The sequence below is a fragment of the Oryx dammah genome, unplaced genomic scaffold, assembly GCF_014754425.2.
Source record: "Oryx dammah isolate SB20612 unplaced genomic scaffold, SCBI_Odam_1.1 HiC_scaffold_18, whole genome shotgun sequence".
NCBI lineage: Eukaryota > Metazoa > Chordata > Mammalia > Artiodactyla > Bovidae > Oryx > Oryx dammah.
Genome location: NW_024070202.1, coordinates 65936399 through 65954904, shown reverse-complemented (window position 1 = coordinate 65954904; position 18506 = coordinate 65936399). Strand labels below are relative to the sequence as shown.

At 53.8% G+C, this 18506-nt stretch overlaps 1 protein-coding gene across 2 annotated transcripts in view; it reads right to left on the bottom strand.

The window, feature by feature from the left end:
* Positions 1 to 17414, bottom strand: part of CRHR2 (corticotropin releasing hormone receptor 2) — a 44936-nt gene extending 27522 nt beyond the window's left edge. The window contains exons 1-3 of one of the 2 annotated variants that reach the window (XM_040259694.1): positions 17295 to 17414; positions 7584 to 7674; positions 1072 to 1197 (exon numbers count right to left, since the gene is read on the bottom strand). In XM_040259694.1, coding sequence (XP_040115628.1) covers positions 1072 to 1197; positions 7584 to 7674; positions 17295 to 17381 — 304 coding nt within the window. In that variant the 5' untranslated portion in view covers positions 17382 to 17414. The remainder of the gene's footprint in view (positions 1 to 1071; positions 1198 to 7583; positions 7675 to 17294) is intronic. The other variant, XM_040259695.1, reaches the window with a different exon arrangement.
* Between the last annotated feature and the right edge of the window lie 1092 nt (positions 17415 to 18506).

Genomic DNA, 18506 nt, shown 5'->3' with positions numbered 1-18506 from the left:
GTGTGTGTGTGTGCGCATGCGAGAGAGCATGCATGAGTGAGCTGATGGGGGAGCTATGCCACTATCCAGACACACAGAGGTTGCTATGATGTTTCCAGGATGAGGGGCTTCAGACAAACAGGTGCCCTCCACTGCTGCCTAGCATCCCGAAGGCTCTTTGCTGCTGTGGGTGGGGCTGGAGATGTGAGTGGCCCTTCAGGGTGGGCTAGTGATGTTGCGTCCCACACCTCACAAGACACTGCCACTTGGCTCCCATTGGACCTTCCACAGGGCATAGACTCAGGCACCCCCTTCCCCTCCCAGAACCCATACGGAACCACCCCACCTGGATGCTGTGTGACTCCTGGAGCATCTGCTGCTGTCCTCCACACAGTGGCAAGCTAGCCAGTGATTTGCCAGGAGGAAGGGGGACACAGGCCGTTCTCCCCAGGAGGTGGGGGTGGGCCTGATTCAGACACCACGCTGGGTGGCAGGAGTAATGCTGACCACTGCCCCTGACTCACAGCCCAGAAAGCCAGTCCCAGGACATCCAGGTAGGGAAGAGACTACACCCCACACTCTGGTTCAGAAACAGCTACACTTCGCATGCCCAGCCCCAACATAAGCCTCACCCCATCTTTCCTGCCTCTTGCTCTCCCCTTCTCCCACCGTAGATTCTGACCACCGCACTCACTCTGGGGGTTGGGAACATATCCTAGGCGCCCCATCCCTCCCCACCGCCCCGGGGAGATGCGGGGCGGAAATCGGCTAAACAAAGAGAAGCCCTAACTGAGAAACTTCAGGCACCAGAGTATATAATGTGGGAGAGATATCTGTCTTCAAAAGGAAGGATTTCCTTCTCCTCTTTCTGGGTTCTCAGCGCATGGAGCACGGGAATCGTGTGCAAATCACTGTCTTACCGAGGTACGGGCAGAGAGAGCGCCCCTAATATTATGTCTTTAATGCCGGCGCTATGACCGTGCCGTGGCTTTCAGGTCTTCGACGCTGGCTTCGGAGCCTTCGCTACCCTCTAAACCGCCCTCCTGGGAGCCAGGTGTTGAGCCCGCGGCGGAGGGTCCCAGGGACACTCACGGGTCGTGTTGTACTTGACTCCGTTGAAGTACTCGGGGCACGGCCTCTCCACCAGGGCTCCGGCCGCGCTCCGGGGCCAGCACGTCCCGATCTGGTCCAAGGTCGTGTTGCAGTAGGAGTAGGGACCTGGTGATGGGAGAGAGCGGAGCGGGGATCAGAGAGGTTGCTGGGGCCCGCGGGGCGCCGCAGGACGCAGGGCGCGAGGCGCTCGAGCGCGGGGACCTGGGCGCACCCAACGCGCCAGGCAAGGAGTCCGCGCCGCCCGGGTCTGCTCGGCTCTCGCCTACCCTCGGAGTGCAGGAGTAGCCCCCAGCCGTCCAAAACCAGCTCTTCGGCCAGCTCCAGGCTGCAGTTGGCCTCCAGCAGGCTGTGGAGCAGTGCCGCGTCCATTGCGCCCCGGAGCCGCGCGCGGAGAGGGAGTGTGACTGCGCGCCCAGCGTGGCTGCCAGGGGCTGGGTTCTAGAGTGAGCGGCTGAGAGAGCGCAGTCTTGGCTCCTCTCGCCCAGCCCCGACCTGCCAACAGCCTCCCGGCGCTGCGCTCGAACGTCGGGGACTGCCAAGTCTGAACCTTAGCGGAGAGGAGCCGCGGAACGTACCCGGCTGCGGGTCCACCCGCTCGGTCGTGGCCAATGGCTGCATCAGGGGGCGGGGCCGGGAGGCTCCTCTCGGCCAGGCCCAGGCTCCCTCCCTCGGCCCACCAGTCCAACCCGGAGTCCGCCTTCTCCGGCTCACACCAGGTCTGGAGGAGGGCGGCGGGAACGGACAGTGTGCGCCTTGGGTGGCGGATGACCTGCCCGAGGGTCGGGTTCCGGGGGCTGCAGGGGGCAGGAAAGCGCACCCGCCCGCCCGAGAAGCTCGCCTCGTGTTTCTTCTCCTTCGATGTCTCGCCATTTGTTTCTTCTCCTTGAGCGAGGACACTGGAGGGGATGACAGGGAGTGGAGAGCCCACGAGCAGATCTGCACTCTAGAAAAGCCTCCGTGGCCTCTGGGAAAGGAGTGGATTGGAGGGGCGTCGAGGGAATCAAGGGAGCCACGAAAGAGGCTGGCGAGATCAAGAGGCTTGAATAGATGCAGACCTGTACCAGCCCATGGGGGCTGGGGTGGAGAGGGATTTCGGGGAAAACCAGCCCTGGTGAGGCAGGACTGGAAAGAGGGATGGGTGGGTGGCTTCCAACAGGAGCCAGGAGGCAGGGGTAATGCCAGGTCTCCCGCTTGGGTGACTGGGGGCAGGAGTAGCGTTGCCATTCACTGAGATGGAGAAGTCCAGGGGAGAAACTGGCTGAAATTATCTGGAGAACCTCAAACACCCAGGTCTTACTGCCCTGGGTTTCAGAGGGAATAAAAGGAGAAGTGAGAATCTCTTTTCCTCTTGGCTTGGGCAGGGCAACCTGAAACTGGTTTCTACAGCAGGGTGTGTGTCTGTGTTTAAGTAAGTGTGGAGGGGAGATCAGACCCCACAGCAAGTGTGGAGGAGCTGAAAACCTTTATCTGGAATTTGCCCAGGCCCCTCAGGACTGCCTGCTCCCTAACTCCCTGTGGCTCCATTCTGAGTGCGAGGGCAGGTCCACTGCTCAGGTCTACTGAGGTGGGTGGGGGTGGATCTGGGATACAGGGCCTGGGATGTGGTTCACCTCAACTCAGGCTGGATTCAGGCCTGCCTTTGTCTCTGCTCTCCCTGCATGTTAACCCAATTCTCACCCTCTCTTCTGGGGCAGTTTCTCCATCAGTGAAACGTTCTCAAAGGCCCTTCCCAGCCCTGAGACTCTGGTCCTGAGTTATGAGATGCAAAGACTGAGGGAGATGTACATGTGTGTGAATGTGTATGTGTGTGCTTTTATCTTTAGAGGGCAGGGAGAGCTGGGACCCAGTCCCAGCTGGGCTGGAAGCCCCAGGGTGGCTGGTCCTTGTCCTTCTTGGATTCTTTCACTGGGAACAAAGCTGCAAGGCAAGGCTGAGAGCATCCTGAGCCAGCATTATTTCCTGAGCAGGGAGAGGGGAGAGGCACACTGGGCTGTGTTTGTGTGCTCCAGTCTCACCAGCCTCCATATTAATGCTGCTCTCATTGCCCAGGCAGAGCCAGAGAGCAAGCACGGGAATCTCTCTGGGGCCAGCTGATTGGCAGGTACGAGGTGCAGACCAGCCAGCCAGGTCTATCCTCTGCCTTTTAAATGGACAGAGCCCTTGGCTCAGCTCTGGGCAGCTGCAGAGGCAGAGGTCCCTGACTGTCCCTAATAACCAGTGCCAGGAGCAGGCGAGGATCAGTTGGGTCCCAACCCCAACCCTAGGCAGAGTCCTGCCACCAGTGCCAGGCTGAGACTCGGGCTGAGTCCCAGACCAAGCCCTGCTGCACAGGGCTTGTCCCCCACAGGCTAGACTGTGGCTGGCAGGATCAGCCCATTTCTTCATTGGGAAGTAGTCTCATTCATGCACAAAGGAGGGTGCTCCACACACTGCTCCCAGCACAGAGGGAAAGGAGAGCCCAAGCTAAAGTTATTAACCTGTTCATCACCAGAGCCACCGCACAAGAAAAGCAGCTGTCTCAGGGGGAGGTGAGTGCCCAGTGACCAGAGGCCAAGGACTTAATGTCTCACATGCAGGATGGAAGGTTGGCCTGGGTGACCTGGACTGCTCTTAACTGGAGAGCACATGTGATAAAGGTTCCTCTGGGAAGTGACCATTTCAGGGGCAGAGCTAAAGACCATTCTGCATCCTGACAGGACAGTCGGGACCTGAGCACAGGCCCAGAGACCCAAGGCCCCCTGGCCTCCAGAATGCAGTGGCATTTCATTGTGGAGTTTATTATCACCAGCACAATTGTCTGCTATTCTAGATGTGACAGAGAGGAAAATGAAAAAAAGGGGCAGCTTTGGAACAAATGCATTTTACAGCTCGTTTTAGTGTTTGCAAATAAGTAAATGAGGAAGAAATTGTAAAGAGCAAAAACTTTCCTCACCTAGATGAACTCCAACTACCCTTAAAGTTTGGGCCTTTTTGCTAGCTAAGGAAGCAGAGGCGGGTGGCAGGTCCCTGGGATGGAGGTGAGCTCCCAGGCCAAGCACTGGGGCAGAGGTATTCAGGACAGTCTGTATGCCCCTAGGCTGGTGGGAGAGGTAGCAAATAAGTTGTAGGGAAGTGTGACAGGTGCTGGGGGAGACACCTGTGTGTCTTGGGCTTCGTGGGGGCAGGTACCTCTGGCCCACCTCTGATGGCAGCTGCAGTGGCAGTCCAGGTGCTCCAGGGCTCAGCTGAACACCGGATAGGTGTGCAGAGCATAATGGAAACACACACGGCATCTCACATAGTCACGGGTCTGCACAGTACACACTTTCTCTTACTCATCCCACCACCCATCAGATATCCGCTAGAAAACAGGATTTAAGGGGACAGTCTGCATGTCTGAGTGGCTGTGCTCAGTCAGGCTGAAGAGTATACAGAACTGGTACAGGCTGTGGGGTTCACTGTAGTTACAATGGGGCTGCTGAGGGCATGGAAGGCTTGGGAGAGGCCAGAAGGTGCCCCCACTCTTGCCTCGTGGCACGGGGGATGGTCCCTGAGGCCAGACCAGATACTCCTTCCTCATCCCATCTCACTTCACCTTGGCACAGTGGAGATGGCCTGGTGTCTTCAAGTGGAGCCAGGGACCAGGCTGCAGAGCAGGAAGGGCTCCTGGCAACTGTCCAACTCCACACTCTCATTTACAGATAGCCAAATGGAGGCCCAGAGGAAGAAAAGGAATTTCCCCCTCCAACCCCTCCCAGGCCACCCTCCTCTCCACAGCAGCCAGACTGGGCTCCTTGCCTCCTCCACTGGGCAGAGGAAGTGATTTTTCTAAGATCGTGTGACTTCTTGCAAGAGCAGCTCTCCACTGCCCTTGGGATGAAGCCCAGCTCTTTAGCACCGCAAACAGCGCTCTTCATGATTGTCTATTCCCCATCCTCTCCTCTTGCTTAACTTGAGATGCCCTGTGGGTCCACTCACCATTCCCTTGGAACAGTCGCTACCTCCACACCTTCACATGTGCTGTTCCCTCTGCCGGGAACGCGCTTACCGCTCTATTGCAGCTACCCCAGCTGACTCCCGTCCGCCCTTCTAATGCTCAGCTTAGCCCCCACCTCCTTTGTCTCATCTGGGGGGTGGCTCTTCTCCATGCCTCGGTCTGCTGGGGGCTAGTCTATATCACATCAAGGTTATTAGTTTTTCTATTGTGGAAGGCAGGGCTGGTCATGTTCACTAACCAGTCCCCAGCACCCATCAGAGTGCTTCATGGTTGTGCTCAGCAAATCAACACTGAAGGAATGGATGCTTTGGCAGAAGCCCTGTCTCCTGAGATCCAAGGGTCTCTTCACATATGACCAGTCCTGGTGTGTGTGTGTGAATGTGCGTGTGTGTGTGTGTGTGTGTGTTGGATTAGGGAGTTATTTCCAAGGGATCCTTGATTCCATTTGGACTTTACATTGCCTATGGACTAAAAAAATAATATGCCTTACAACTTACAGTATATGCTCTATTAGATTCCTCTGTGATGAATAAAACAGAAACAATCCATTTAAAGCCTGTCTGAAGTCTCTTGTGATTATGTGGGTTGTTTTTTTTTTCTTTATTTGGACCTTAGGGTCATGCAATTTAATTGATCATAGTCTTTGATTCATGACCCTTTGTCATCATTAGCCTATACATGGCCCAACTTTATTTCATTTTAGTCTTTTCTGTTATGGAAGTTTGTATGTAGTAGCACATATAATGATCTATTGCCCAATCCAAAACTAGATCATTACCAATCACTTACAAATTTATCTATACCACTCCTTCCTCAGAGGGAACATTCTTTTGAATGTTGCATTTATCATTCCTTTGCTCTTAATTTTTTCAGTTTTATCACACGTACATATATCTAAACAGTAGGTTGTTTTACTTGTTTCTGAGCTTCCGTCAATATGTATTTTCTCAACTGGTGGACACCTAAAAGGAGATACCTATCATGTGGGGACCAGAGAAACTATTCCTGAAGTTCAAGGGCATCCTAACAGCCAGTACCGCCCACTGCAGGGGCATGGTTAATGAGGGATGACGCGTCCCCACCGTGGCTGCTAGGCAGCACCACCAGCAATGTGGTGGATGAATAATTAATGACACAGGGGAATGTTCACTCTGAGTTACAAGAAGAAAAAGCAGGTTACAGAACTGTAGACACAGGATCATCCTGGTTTTGTGGAAAAAGAAAAAAGAAAAAACATGAAATTCTATGGTGTGATAAACTTCTGGCAGATAGAAACATTAAAAAATTCCTGGGTTGTGGGATAATGAGCATTAATAGTCTTCTTCGATTTTTAAAAATATCTTTTTCCAAATTCAATATATACATATATTACATATTCCATTTATAAATTTGATGAATGATATTACAAGTCAACCAGGGGAGGTCTTGTGATTGTGTTGTTTAAACTACAGTCTGTGGTATTTTACAGCAGCCCAAGCAAATTAATGGGCTTCCCTGGTGGTTCAGACGCTAAAGAATCTGCCTGCAGTGCAGGAGACCGGGATTTGATCCCTGGATGGGGAAGATCCCCTGCAGGAGGAAATGGCAACCCACTCCAGTATTCTTGTCTGGAGAATTCCATGGACAGAGGAGCCTGGTGGGCTATAGTCTGTGGGGTCACAAAATGTTGAACACGACTGAGTGACTAACAAGCAAATTAATATGATGGGTCGGGTGACTTGTTCAGGGTCATGCAACTGTTAGGTAGAGGAGCTGGGATCCAGATCTGGGATCGGGTCTGTTGGACCCAAGCACCTGGGCTCTTGACCACCCCATCGTAAGGAGGGCAGACGGCAGGGTTTTCCTCTCTGGTGCATGACTCAAGCTGTGTTTGGTGCTAGGTCCCAGCTCTTGCCAGCACTCCTGTCTCCTTTTGCTCTGGCAGTAGCTCCAGATCCCGGGGACACTGCAGCCCTCCTCCTTCCTTGCTGCCTCTGTGGCTGCAGCCCTGAGAAGGCTGGGACATTGGACGGAGCCTTGGGGACGTCTTTCCAGAGCCCGTGAAGACCCAGGGCTCTTCTGAGCTCCGCAGTGGCTGCCCTATGACTCTGAATCAGCTGCCAGGAAACCCTAAGGGGTGAGAACTCAGGGACCCAGCTGCTACTCCACAGGTTCTTACCAGGAGGTGACACCTGTAGCCACGGCAACGGGGAACGTGTTTTACACCCTCTGCTGGAGTTTGCCGCAGAGTGGCGCTCCCTCCTTGGGCACCTGAATGCCAGCCCAGCCACTTCCTTAGGCACAGACATAGGGAGCCGGGAGCTGGAGAGGACTCCTGGCCAAGCCCTTCTTCATCAGCGACCTGTGCTCCCAGTGGGGAAGGGGGCTGCCCAAGGACAGACCCAAGGCCCAGGCCTGGAAGCCAGTCTCTATCTACCACCTGCTGAGCCTGGCTTGGCCCGCTTCTCCCCCAGGCCCAGAGGCTTGCCCTCATTTCCCAGGGTCTGCTGCAGGTGGTGGCAAGGGGCTGGCATACCTGAGAGGTTGGCGAGGGTCTTGATGGAGTGGCAGTACTGTTCCAGCAGTGCCCACATGGGCTGGTCTCTGGGTGCCTGGCTGGACCCCACCTAGAGGACAAGAGGGATGAAGGTTAGGCTCTGGCTAGACAGTGACAGCATATGTCTACCCCTCCCTGCTCCCTGCCCCGCCCTGTCCTGTCCCTTACTCGTCCATATGGTACAGAGGAAAAAAGAGGAGGGAAAGTTCAAGGCCCCACACAGCAGACCAGCAGCCTGGCCAGGCCTGGAACCCTGAAAAGGCCTTAGAGGCTTGGTGCCCCAGGGAAGAACATGCTCTGTCCATCCCTCAACCCCTAAAGGTTTCCTCCCCAGGATGGGATGTGCCCTGTGCTCTTCGGTTGGCAAAGCTGGAGTGGGGGTGTCCACCAGCCCTTCAATCCCCCAGCAAACACTGTACAACCCCGACTGGGTGTCAGGCTAGGGGACTGGCTGGGGGACACAGTGGCATCTTCAAAGTAGTCCCAGGTCAGGTAGGGACCCCCTAGACTTGGAGGCTCAGAAGAGATGGGAGAAGAGTGGATAGTTTGTTTCCCTGTCACACAGGTAACCAGAAAATTACAAAGGTTAATATGTGAAAGAGACTCCTAACTTGAACTTGGGAAGACAGGGGAGGCTTCCTGGAAGAGGTGGCATGTTGGGGACAGCCAGAAGGACGAGTAGAGGAAAAGGAAGGGACCATGGTGCCAATGTAGAGACTTGCTTGGGAACAAATATGGTTGTTGTAACAATGGCAATGCCATCCAAAAAAGAAACCACCCAGGATCACATCTCCTGAAAAAGTCATGAGGGAATGCTAAATATGGAGAGATAAAGTAGATGTGGTTATCTCTGTCCTTGAGGGGACCATCTTCTGGTGGGAAAGATAGATAACCAACTTGTTACAGGGTCTATAATTTGGTTAGAAGGAATGGGGTAGCATTACAGAGGAAGTCACACTGATGTGGGCTTTGAAGGTTGAGTAGGAGTTTGCCCAGTTGATAAGGGTAGTGCTGGGATAGAGGTGGTGTCATAAGGGTAGGGGTGGTGTCATAGATAGACAACACATGTGCAAAAAACAGAGAGGTTGGGAAATGCATGGTGTGAGACTGAACAAAAGCAATGCCCTCTACAGTTCTAACCATCGTCTCCCATTTTTTCCAAGACCACCACTGTTCTTATCCTATGACCAGTGTGTGTGAGTGTGTGCACTTGCGTGTGTGTATATGAGAAGACTTTTGTACCACCCCAACACTGATATTCCTGATTCTAGAAAGGACTGCCCCTGAAGCAGGCAGCCCCTCCCCTTTCTCCTGCCTGTCAGATGCTCCCTCCCTGGCAGCTGGGTCAATGTTTGTCCTACAATATTCCCAGGACCAGAGCCGGACAGCCCTCAAACATCACGTTCCTCACATCAGGCTTAGTCCATTTCCTGTGCTGGGGCTGGAGGCCACACGCTCACCCTCACCACACCGGCCTGGAGCTCCTAATTAATGACCCTGCTTGGTCAGATGGGAGAGTGAGAGCAGCATGGCCAGAACCCACAAGCACTCATTGCTCCTAGGTTCTGTCAACTGTCTCCACGGGGCTAAGGTCAGAAGGAACTGCTGGGGAGCCGAAGTCCTGTGTGTGAGGTCAGTGTGCATAAGGGGTATGTGTGCGGGGCATGTATATGTCTGTGTAGGGTGTGTGCTTGTGTATGTGAATAATATGCATATAGTGTGTGTGCGCTATAAGGAGCTTCCTGAGCCATCAGCCAGGAGCTCTGGCCATTTGGCTTGCAGGACGATACCAGGGGCCATGGTCCTCTTGTTCGCATATTCCAGGGACGCCAGGAGCTACCCAATGTCAGCTTCTTGGGCATCAGGAAGGCCCGGCTGCCCAGAGAGCCACATGCCAGGGGTGAGGTGGGCTGGGGAGGGACACTCTGGGTCCCAAGATCCTCCAAGAAGAATTCTGGTGTCCCACCCTCAGCTGGTCTGGGGAAAGTGCGGGTCCTAGGCCTGACCCATTCCCCCTTTCCAGCCCCCTTCTCTTTGTTTGAGAAGCAGCTGGTAACAGTTTATTTGGGGGATGGGGTGAGTTCCTAGGAAGCCCCCAGCCTCTGGAGGTCACTGGAGGAACAATGCTCAATACAGAGGCTCTCGGCATTGATGGTGGACTCTGACTGACCAGAGTTTGCAGATGCAAGCCCCTTCTCTCAAAGCCCTCAGAGGCCACACTATGGCCCAGTTATGCAGGCATCTCGTGTTCAGCTTTAGGTGGGAGTCTGAACATGTGTGCTAAGCTCACGGACAGGGACACAGGACATCCTCCAGTGGGATTCAGGCACGGTGGAGCTGTCCTTGTATCAGTTGCTGTGATCTGAGGCCACAGCTGAGTCTTCTGGCTGAGTAAAGCAGGGGGCACAGCCACTGTGCTCAGTATCGATGTGTGCTGTTCAAGCGTGGGCAAAATGGCAAGCAGATCAGAAAGGGTTTGGAATAACTCCCAGATCTGGGCTCCCTCTCCTTCTTCGCTGGTCCAATAAGCTGTTAAAGACATTCATTCTCTTCAAGGGGCCGGTTGGCTGGATCTGACTCAGCTCAAACCTGCGGCATACTCTGGAGGTGCCTATTTTGGACACAGCCGCTGCTGTGGGTGGTGGTGAGCGATAGGTGGGCAGGAAGGAGGAAGAAGAGACTGGTGCCCTCAGAAAGCACACAGTGGGCCAGGGAGAGCAGAGACAGCCACGAATAAATACCCCCAAGGGCTGGGTGATGAGCTCTCAGAGGCGGCAGACTGCGAACCCGCCCACATTTAGGGCTCTGGGAATGCTGCTCCTCAGTGCTGTGGCCTTGGCCAAGTTATTCAACTTCCTTGAGTCCTGTCCTCCTCCTTTGAAATGAGGATAATACAGGCCCCTGGGATTTGGTGTGCATTAAACAAATTACTGAATGTCAAGAGCTGGCACATAGAAGGCACATGTTCCATGGAGGCCCTTGCCATGGACTCTATGAGGGCTCTAGTTAGAGAGTTCAGAGATAGAGGATTCCAACCCCATTAGAGGGAGTCCCATGGCCTGGATCAAGCCCTTCTCCTCTAGAAAAACCTCCTGGGAACCCTGTGTTCCACCTTCCAAACTCTCCAGCCAGCGCAGCTCCCCCTCAGCTCTCAACAGCCCCTCTTCTACAGACAGTGGCCCCTGAAAGTACATCTGTACCTCCCTCACTGGGCTCACTGCTCAGCAGTGCTCAGTGGATGCTGGGTGAGGAAAATGGGCATGGAAGCTGAATCCAAGGGAGGAGGAAGGGTAAGAGGAGCAGAAAGAAATTCTAGGGGCAGGAGTTGGGCAAGCAAAGGCTGAGAGGCAGGGAAGCACAGGGCCTGCACAGGAAGCAGCAAGCTTCTGGTCTAGGGATGCTATTAAGAGGGTGGGACTTCCCTGGTGGTCTGGCGGTTAAGAATCCACCTGCCGATGCAGGGCACATAGGTTCGATCCCTGGTCCAGGAAGATTCCACAAGCTACGGGGCATTTAGGCCCACAAGCCACAACTACTGAAGCCTGCCTGTCCTAGACACCCATGCTCTGCAACAAGAGAAGCCACTGCGATGAGAAGCCAGCACAGATCAACAAGAGACTAGCCTGTGCTCACTGGTTGGAAAGAGGCTTCTTTGATGTGTAGTCAGCATTTCCTACGTCCTAGATGAAGCTCTGAATGCTTCAGCAAAGCCCATTTAATCCTCACAACTGCCACTGAGGTCTCTGTAATGATCCCATTTTACAGGTGAGGCAACTGAGGCCCAGAGTGGTGAAGTCACAGCTCAAGGACACACAATGAGTGAGTAAGGGGCAGAGGCACGATTGGACAGATAGTCTAGTAGGTTACGAGTTGGTCAGGTACACACGGACGAGCTGGGTAAGAAGGTGAAGGCCTGTGGTCCACAGATGCTGGGAGGACCCTGGCTCCAAACAGGGTGAGTAAGAAGCTGCTCTCACCACTGGAGTGGGGGGCTTCAGGCAGAGAGCTAGGTCATGGCAGGAGAGGAGGCAGACCCAGTCAGTTGGGCAGGGCTGTGCTCAAGAGAGACAAGAAGTCTGGCTTCTGGAACTGACTCTGAGCCCCCTGAAGACCCCTTTATCTCTTGTGTGTCATTAGCTCTTGGCTGTTACAGCAGCAGAGAGCTGTCCTTACACCTCAGTCCTGCCCACTAAGCTACAGGCTGCCAGACCTCAGGGCCCATGTCTGTTTGACTCACATCCAGGTCACAGTTCCCAGTCCAGAGCCTGGCACACAGCAGGTGCTCAATAAATGTCTGTGTGGATGAGACCATGGCCCCCTCCACCAGGTAGAGTGGCACCCTGACCCCCAGCTCTGGGAACTCAGGCTCTGGGGTTTTCCTGCTTGCCAGGCAGCCTTCTTTCTGAATTTTCCCTTTGAGAATGGCTGGGGTCCTAGTTCCAGCCTCGGTGTGTCTGGAATCGGAAGCTTTCACCTTAGACGGGGGCAAGGGAGTCGCCCTGGCAGAGGGAGGAGGCAGTGGGTTGAAGCCAAGATGCCAGCTGCTCTTTCTCCACCCTTGGGCCCTGTTCAAGCAGAACCTGTGCCCCAGGGGACAGGCGGGCTTGAAAGGTGCCATCTCCCTGGAGCCAGGGGGTCTGGCCCAGCCTAGTGCTCCCTCCTGGCTTGGTGACAAGGCTTCCTCTAAAATTAGCCACTGGTCTAAGCCTGGGAGATTTGGGACCACAGGTCCTGCAGCCAGGCTGCCAGTAACTGGAGGGGAATGGGGTAAGCTCCCACCCTGCCTCCTCCCGCTCTGCCCAAGGTCAGAGAGGACTCCTCTGGGAGGGGGAGGAGTCCTCCCCAGGGTTCTCTTTCATTCACTGGTTTCATTGAGCCTGAGCTAGGAATAGAGGCAGGAGGAACTCAGTCCCTGTCCCAGGGAAGGAGGAGGAGATGAGGGCACTGGGGGACAGGGGAGGAAGGAAAGAGGAGAGAGGGAAGAAAGGGGAGAGGAGAAGAGGAAGACTAGAGGGAGACAGAGGGGCAGAAGAGGGGGGAGAGAGGTGGGGGAGAGGAGGCTGAGCCTGGGCCCTGAGCAGACACAGTGGAGGCCATACTGGAGCTGAGGCTGGCCGAGGCAGAAGCTGAGGGACTGGTAGTCAGACGAAGGAAGTAGGTGATTATTTTCTGGAGTATCTGGACAGGCTTTCTGGAAGGTGCTCTGTTCTAAAAAATCAGCTGCCCAGGTCTCTGAGTGAAGAGCCCAGGAGTCCACAGCAGCCTTCCAGCCAGATCTCCCTTCCCCACACGTTCCAGCAGGTCCCTCTGCCCAAGATGTCCCACTCTCCCGTCCAGTCCACCAGCTTGCCTGGAGAAACTTCCAGACCTCTCCTTGCCAAGTGCTCTCCCTCGTCTCTGAAAGCCCGTGGCGCCTTCCCACCTCTGTCCCTCTTCCCTGTCCTGTGTCATGCCCTGATCTCTGCACACAGATGTCTAAGGGACCAGCAGGGAGGAATAAAGAGGGTGGGGAGAGGGAGGGAAGGCAGGAACTGCCGGAAGAGGTCTCATAACAGGCCACGAGGCCTAAAATGCTCTCTTAATGATCAACCCATCTAATGTCAGTTTGCCTAAGAGTTACCTTTTTCTGATTGTGTTGGTATCTGAATATCTTACATTTTCCTTAACAGAACTGAATCTGCAGTCAGTCTATCTCCTTTGAATCCTGTCCCTACTACCAGTAGATGACTGACCACGTGAATTTGCCTCAACTTTCTCATCTGTCAAATGGGGGTAAATGATGGTCTTATGCCCCAGGGCGGTTGCGAAGCTTAAAAGCAGTAATGTGTGTCAGGGCTTAGAACAGTATCAAGCATGTGGTAAGCCTGGTGCACATGCTAAAGAGAATAAACAAAATAAGCTTATGGAATAATATACCCCTCCCTCTGGAAGATTTGAAATGACATCTTGTAAAAATAAAATTTTGGATACAATGACCTGAGACAAACTGACTGAGGAGTCCTAAAAATGCTTAAAATTAGATAAAGTAGAAAATGACAGTTAAGAGAATACAGAATAGTCCCGTAATTCATAAAGTGCTGCAAATCTGAGACTGACTAGGAATATGAAATTAAATGGGCATTGCCCTCAGACAGATGGGTTTTTTAAAAACATCCTAAAACATCAACAAAATGGCAAAAATGGAGAGACCAAATTAGCTGATTAAGTTAGAAAACACTCAGTATTTGAATTTGGGGGAAGAGTTATTAGATGAATTAGCTTCTGGTAAATGGCCCCTGAGTTTCCCCACCCCCACCCTGGGTATGGGGGGTGGGCGGGGGTGTGCAGGGTCCTGGCCTTGGTCTTGGGGAAGGGCTGTGCAGGTTAGGGAGAGTCCAGGCTTCTGGACTCTGTGTTTTCCCTGTTTGCTGAGCCTTCTTGGGACAGATGACCCCACCGGAAGCAAGAAAAGTTGTTTTGAGGTCCTGAGGGAGTGTCTTGTTGCCCAGAAATCTGAGGATCTGGACCCAGATAAGACTCTTGGGGTCTTCACAGAGGGCGATGTTGTTGATGTTTCGTCGCTAAGTCGTGTCCGACTTTTTGTGACCCCATGGATTGTAGCCTGCCAGGCTCTTCTATTCATGGGATTCTCTAAGCAGGAATACTGGAGTGGGTTGTCATTTCCTTCTTCAGGGATTCTTCTTGACCCAGGGATTGAACCTCTGTCTCCTTCATTGGCAGGCGGATTCTTTACCAGTGTGTCACAGAGGGCGAGGCGGTTTTAATCATGGATTTTGGAATCCAGCACCATATTCCTTAGCCTTACTTGCCCTCCATTTCTGTCTGTAAATAAATGTCCCCACCTTCCCACTGTTTTAGTAAAGGGCTTGGCATGGCGCCTGGTGCCCAAGAAGGCTGTATGATTTCAGCACTGCTTTCAAAGTAGCTTCTCAAGGGCTCAGAGGGCAGCCAGTAGCACCAGAGTGAAGGCTTGGCTCCTCCAGGCCCTTGCAGTGGGGGCTGGCCCAGGGTATCCTCACTACTCAACTGCCTGCTGGAACTTTCACAATTGCAATTGTGAGATCAGCCTCCTCCCCAAGTCAGCGAGCCCTGAGTTCCCCAGGGATAGAAATCAGGTCCCACCAGGACCACCATGCTCCCTGGAGCCTCACACCATCTCTTCTCAGGGTTGGGACCCTGGCGCCTTCCCTCTAGCTTGCTCTTTTCTCCGTCCCTATCCCGGACCGCCGCATCTCCACCCCTGCCATCCTGCCCACCTCCTACTAGATCTCCTCCCAGTTCTGGCAGAGGCTCTTACATCTGCACACACTTGTTCTTAGCTCCCATGTGTGTGCTTAGTCTCTCAGTCCTATCAGACTCTTTAAGACCCTTTGGACTGTTGCCCAGCAGGCTCCTCTTTCCATGGGATTCTCCAGGCAAGAGTACTGGGGTGGGTTGCCATTTCCTCCTCCAGGGGATCTTCCTGAGCCAGGGAATGACCCCATGTTCATTCTGCATTGCAGGTGATTCTTTACTTGCTGAGCCATCAGTTCTCATGACCAGCTAGTAAATACACAATTAATTCTTCACCATTATTTTCTTCCTGCTCATGTCTGCTCTAGGCTATCAACTTCATAGGGTAAAGGCTGATGTTTTCACCCTTGTGTCTTTACCACCCATGATCGTCCTTAAATACTGGTTGAATAAAGTATTACTGAATAAATTACTGAATAAAGTATTACTGAGGGCTGGAGGCCAGGTCCCTCATGGGTTCTCTTATTTCCCCACCACCTGCTCCAGGTCACTTACTCTATTTCCATAGACAACAGAAATCTCAGAATAATTGGAAAAGGATCCAGAAATAAATAGCATTACCACGAAGACCAAGAGCAAAGAAGACTGCTCTTTAGGGCTAGAGAGACCACAGTGCTCTTTGGCAGTTATGCAATGATACCTTTGGGTGGTTAACTAGTCTCTAATCTTGGGCTATCCAGGGGGCTAGTGGCAGGGCCTGGGTGGACTCTAAGGGGAGAGCAGACTCTTGCCTCTGAGGTTCCCGGTCCTGACATCCCTGGGACCCAGGGTAACCTCCCACAGACTCTTCCATCTGCGCTGGAGTTTGGGGCAGCAACCAGCAACACTCTCCATCTAACCAGCTTGGGCAGTTGGCATCATGGCTCCCAGAGGGGCAGGGCCAAAGGGCAACGCTGGTCCTCACACAGGCTCTCTTGGAAGGCACCCACCCAGGGAACAAGTGCTAGGGGGCAAAAGAGCTCAGAGAAGACAGTAGGAGTAGGAATGAGAGGCTGTGGGTGGCAGTGAACCTACTCCACAGCCTCCACCGCTCCCTGCAATGTTGCTAAAAGGACCTGGCAGGCCCAGGGACTATCTGCCCATTGGGGCACTGACCACACCTTGGCACGGTGCCCCGACCTGTCTTCCACCTAACCAGACCCCCTGGAAGGGCAGGGCCCCTCGTGTCTTCATTTCAAGTACCTGGTACAAAGCCCCAGCTGTGTTTACTGAGTGCTAACTCTGTGCCAGGCACAGTCACAACCATTCCTCATGACAACCTTATTCATTAAGCACCAAAACCGTCCTCATTTTACCCAAGAGGAAACTGAGGGGAAAAGTGAGTAGCCTGCCGAAGGTGACACACTAATCAGCAAAGCAGGGATTTGATCAAGTCTGTTGGCAAAACCACTTTGCCACAGACAGTGGATGCTCAAGGAGTCCTCTGTGACATATGGGGATGGGACCAGGCCTCCTGACCTCCATCCTGGCTCTGACCTTTGCCCTGCATGGCCTTGAACACTTTTAATGTCGTGGCTCTTCATGAAAAGTGTGGCCTTCCCTCTCTGAACCTCAGTTTCCCCATCTGTAAAATGGGGAAAGAGTTAGAGATCAATTCCTCCCACATCCATTTCTGGGTATCACTCCCTCCCAACCTCACTCCCACTTCTTCAGCTCTTTCTGTGCAGCTCTTCTCCATCTCAACACCCCCAGCTCCCACCTGCAGACCCTGACTCTGGCCAGTGCACACACCCACAGCTTTGGGCATGGGGGGATACTTACAGCTTTGAGAAGTGCTTGGCAAGGTTGGTTCCCCCAGGTGTCCCCTTTGCTCCATTGCTCATTTGATACGGAGGGCTGCCTGGTTTCAGGCACTGAGAAGAGGGTGGGGACTGCCCTGCCTGCAGGAGACAGGGGACAGCTTTCTGGGGATCCCTTGTGGAGAAGGACCAGTACTGGGATGGGGTGAGGAAGGGGTGTGAGGCTACTACAAGGAAGAGGCGTGCAGCCCATGGAGGAGGGGCAGAGTGGACCGAGACTAGGGGTTCCTGGACCTGAGGAAAGAGCATGTCCTAGACACTAGGGCGTGTCCCTGCACCCTCTGCTCATCCACAAGGGCTGCTAAGTCCCAATCCTAGCTAGTGTTAAGAGTTTCATCTCCCTCCCCTTCCCCCTCATTTAGGCAGGACATCTCCATCCCATCACCGGATGCAGGGATCCTCAACTCCATGCCAGCCACCAAGCCCTAAGACCTCTTCCATCCATCTCCTAACAGGGCTGAGTGAAACTAAACCCAGTAACTAAGCAGTGAGCCCCCCACCCCCCACCTCCGCCCCGTCGCAGTCAGGAGAGCACAGAGCTCCAGCTCCCGGCACCCCCACCCTGAGAACAGCACCCCCCACCACACCCCACACTTACTTTAAGCAGTGGCGGGAGAAGGCAGAGCAGACAGAGGACACAGTGCGGGACGTGGAGGAGGCGTGGGCCCCCCGCGGGACCCCCCATGCCCTGTGCGGCCGCGGACAGGAGCGCACCTCCCAGCGCGGCCGTCCAGCCCCGCCCGCTGACTCCGGTGCCTCCCACCCTCCTCCGCTACCGGCCGGAGCGGAGTGGGCCCCTCCCTCCCCAACGCGCCGGGGCGGCCGAGGTACGGCCCTGGGCACTGGGGGTATCTCCCGCCTTCCCCGCCCGCAGGGACACCGCCCCACGGCCCGCCCCCTCCAGGTTATTTATAGCGGAGCCGGGCAGCGACTTCTGCCTAGGCAGCCAGAGCCCAGACTCTGCCCCCAGAGAAGGGGTTAATGCCTTTTACCAGCCGGCCACCTTTGCCAAGGCTGGAGCTCCCTGCTCCAGGGAGAGAGGAACCGAGAAAGGGAAGAGGGGATCTTGGCGGTGGTTGTGGCCAGAACACTGAATAGGCTGGGTAGATCGCATCCCCACCAGGCTTTCCAGCCCTGCCGGCATCTTCTAATTGTCCTGGGGAGCTTTTAACAGGCACCATGCCTACTGGAGACTTCCCTGTTGGCTCAGACCGTAGAGGGTCTGCCTGCAATACAGAAGACCCAAGCTCAGTCCTTGAGTTGGGAAGACTTCCCTGGAGAAGGGAAAGGCAACCCACTCCAGTATTCTTGCCTGGAGAATTCCATGGACAGTGGAGACTCCTGGGCTACAGTCCATGGGGTCACAAAGAGTCTGGCATGACTCAGAGACTAACACTATGCCTATTGGGACAATTGAAATTCCTATGTGGAGGCCAAATTAAATAATAGCTCTGTATCAATGTTCAACTTGCTGATTTTGATGACTGCACTGTGGAGTCTTGTTCTTATGGAGTAATATTTAGGGCTACAGGGGCACCATATCTCAAACTTATTTTCAGATGCTTCAGAAATATACATACACGTGCACACATAAACACATACATAGTGATAAAGAGAACAATATACCAAATGAGGCAAAATGTAAATAATTGGGAAATGTGGGCAACTACATGTGTATTCTTTGGATCATTCTTCCAAGTATTCTGTAAATTCGAAATAAAAAGCTAAAAACTGTATTAAAAAAACAAGGACAATAAATGCAGCGATGCCAGGCGCCGCCCAGAGCTTCTGTGTTTATAAGTTGGGATGG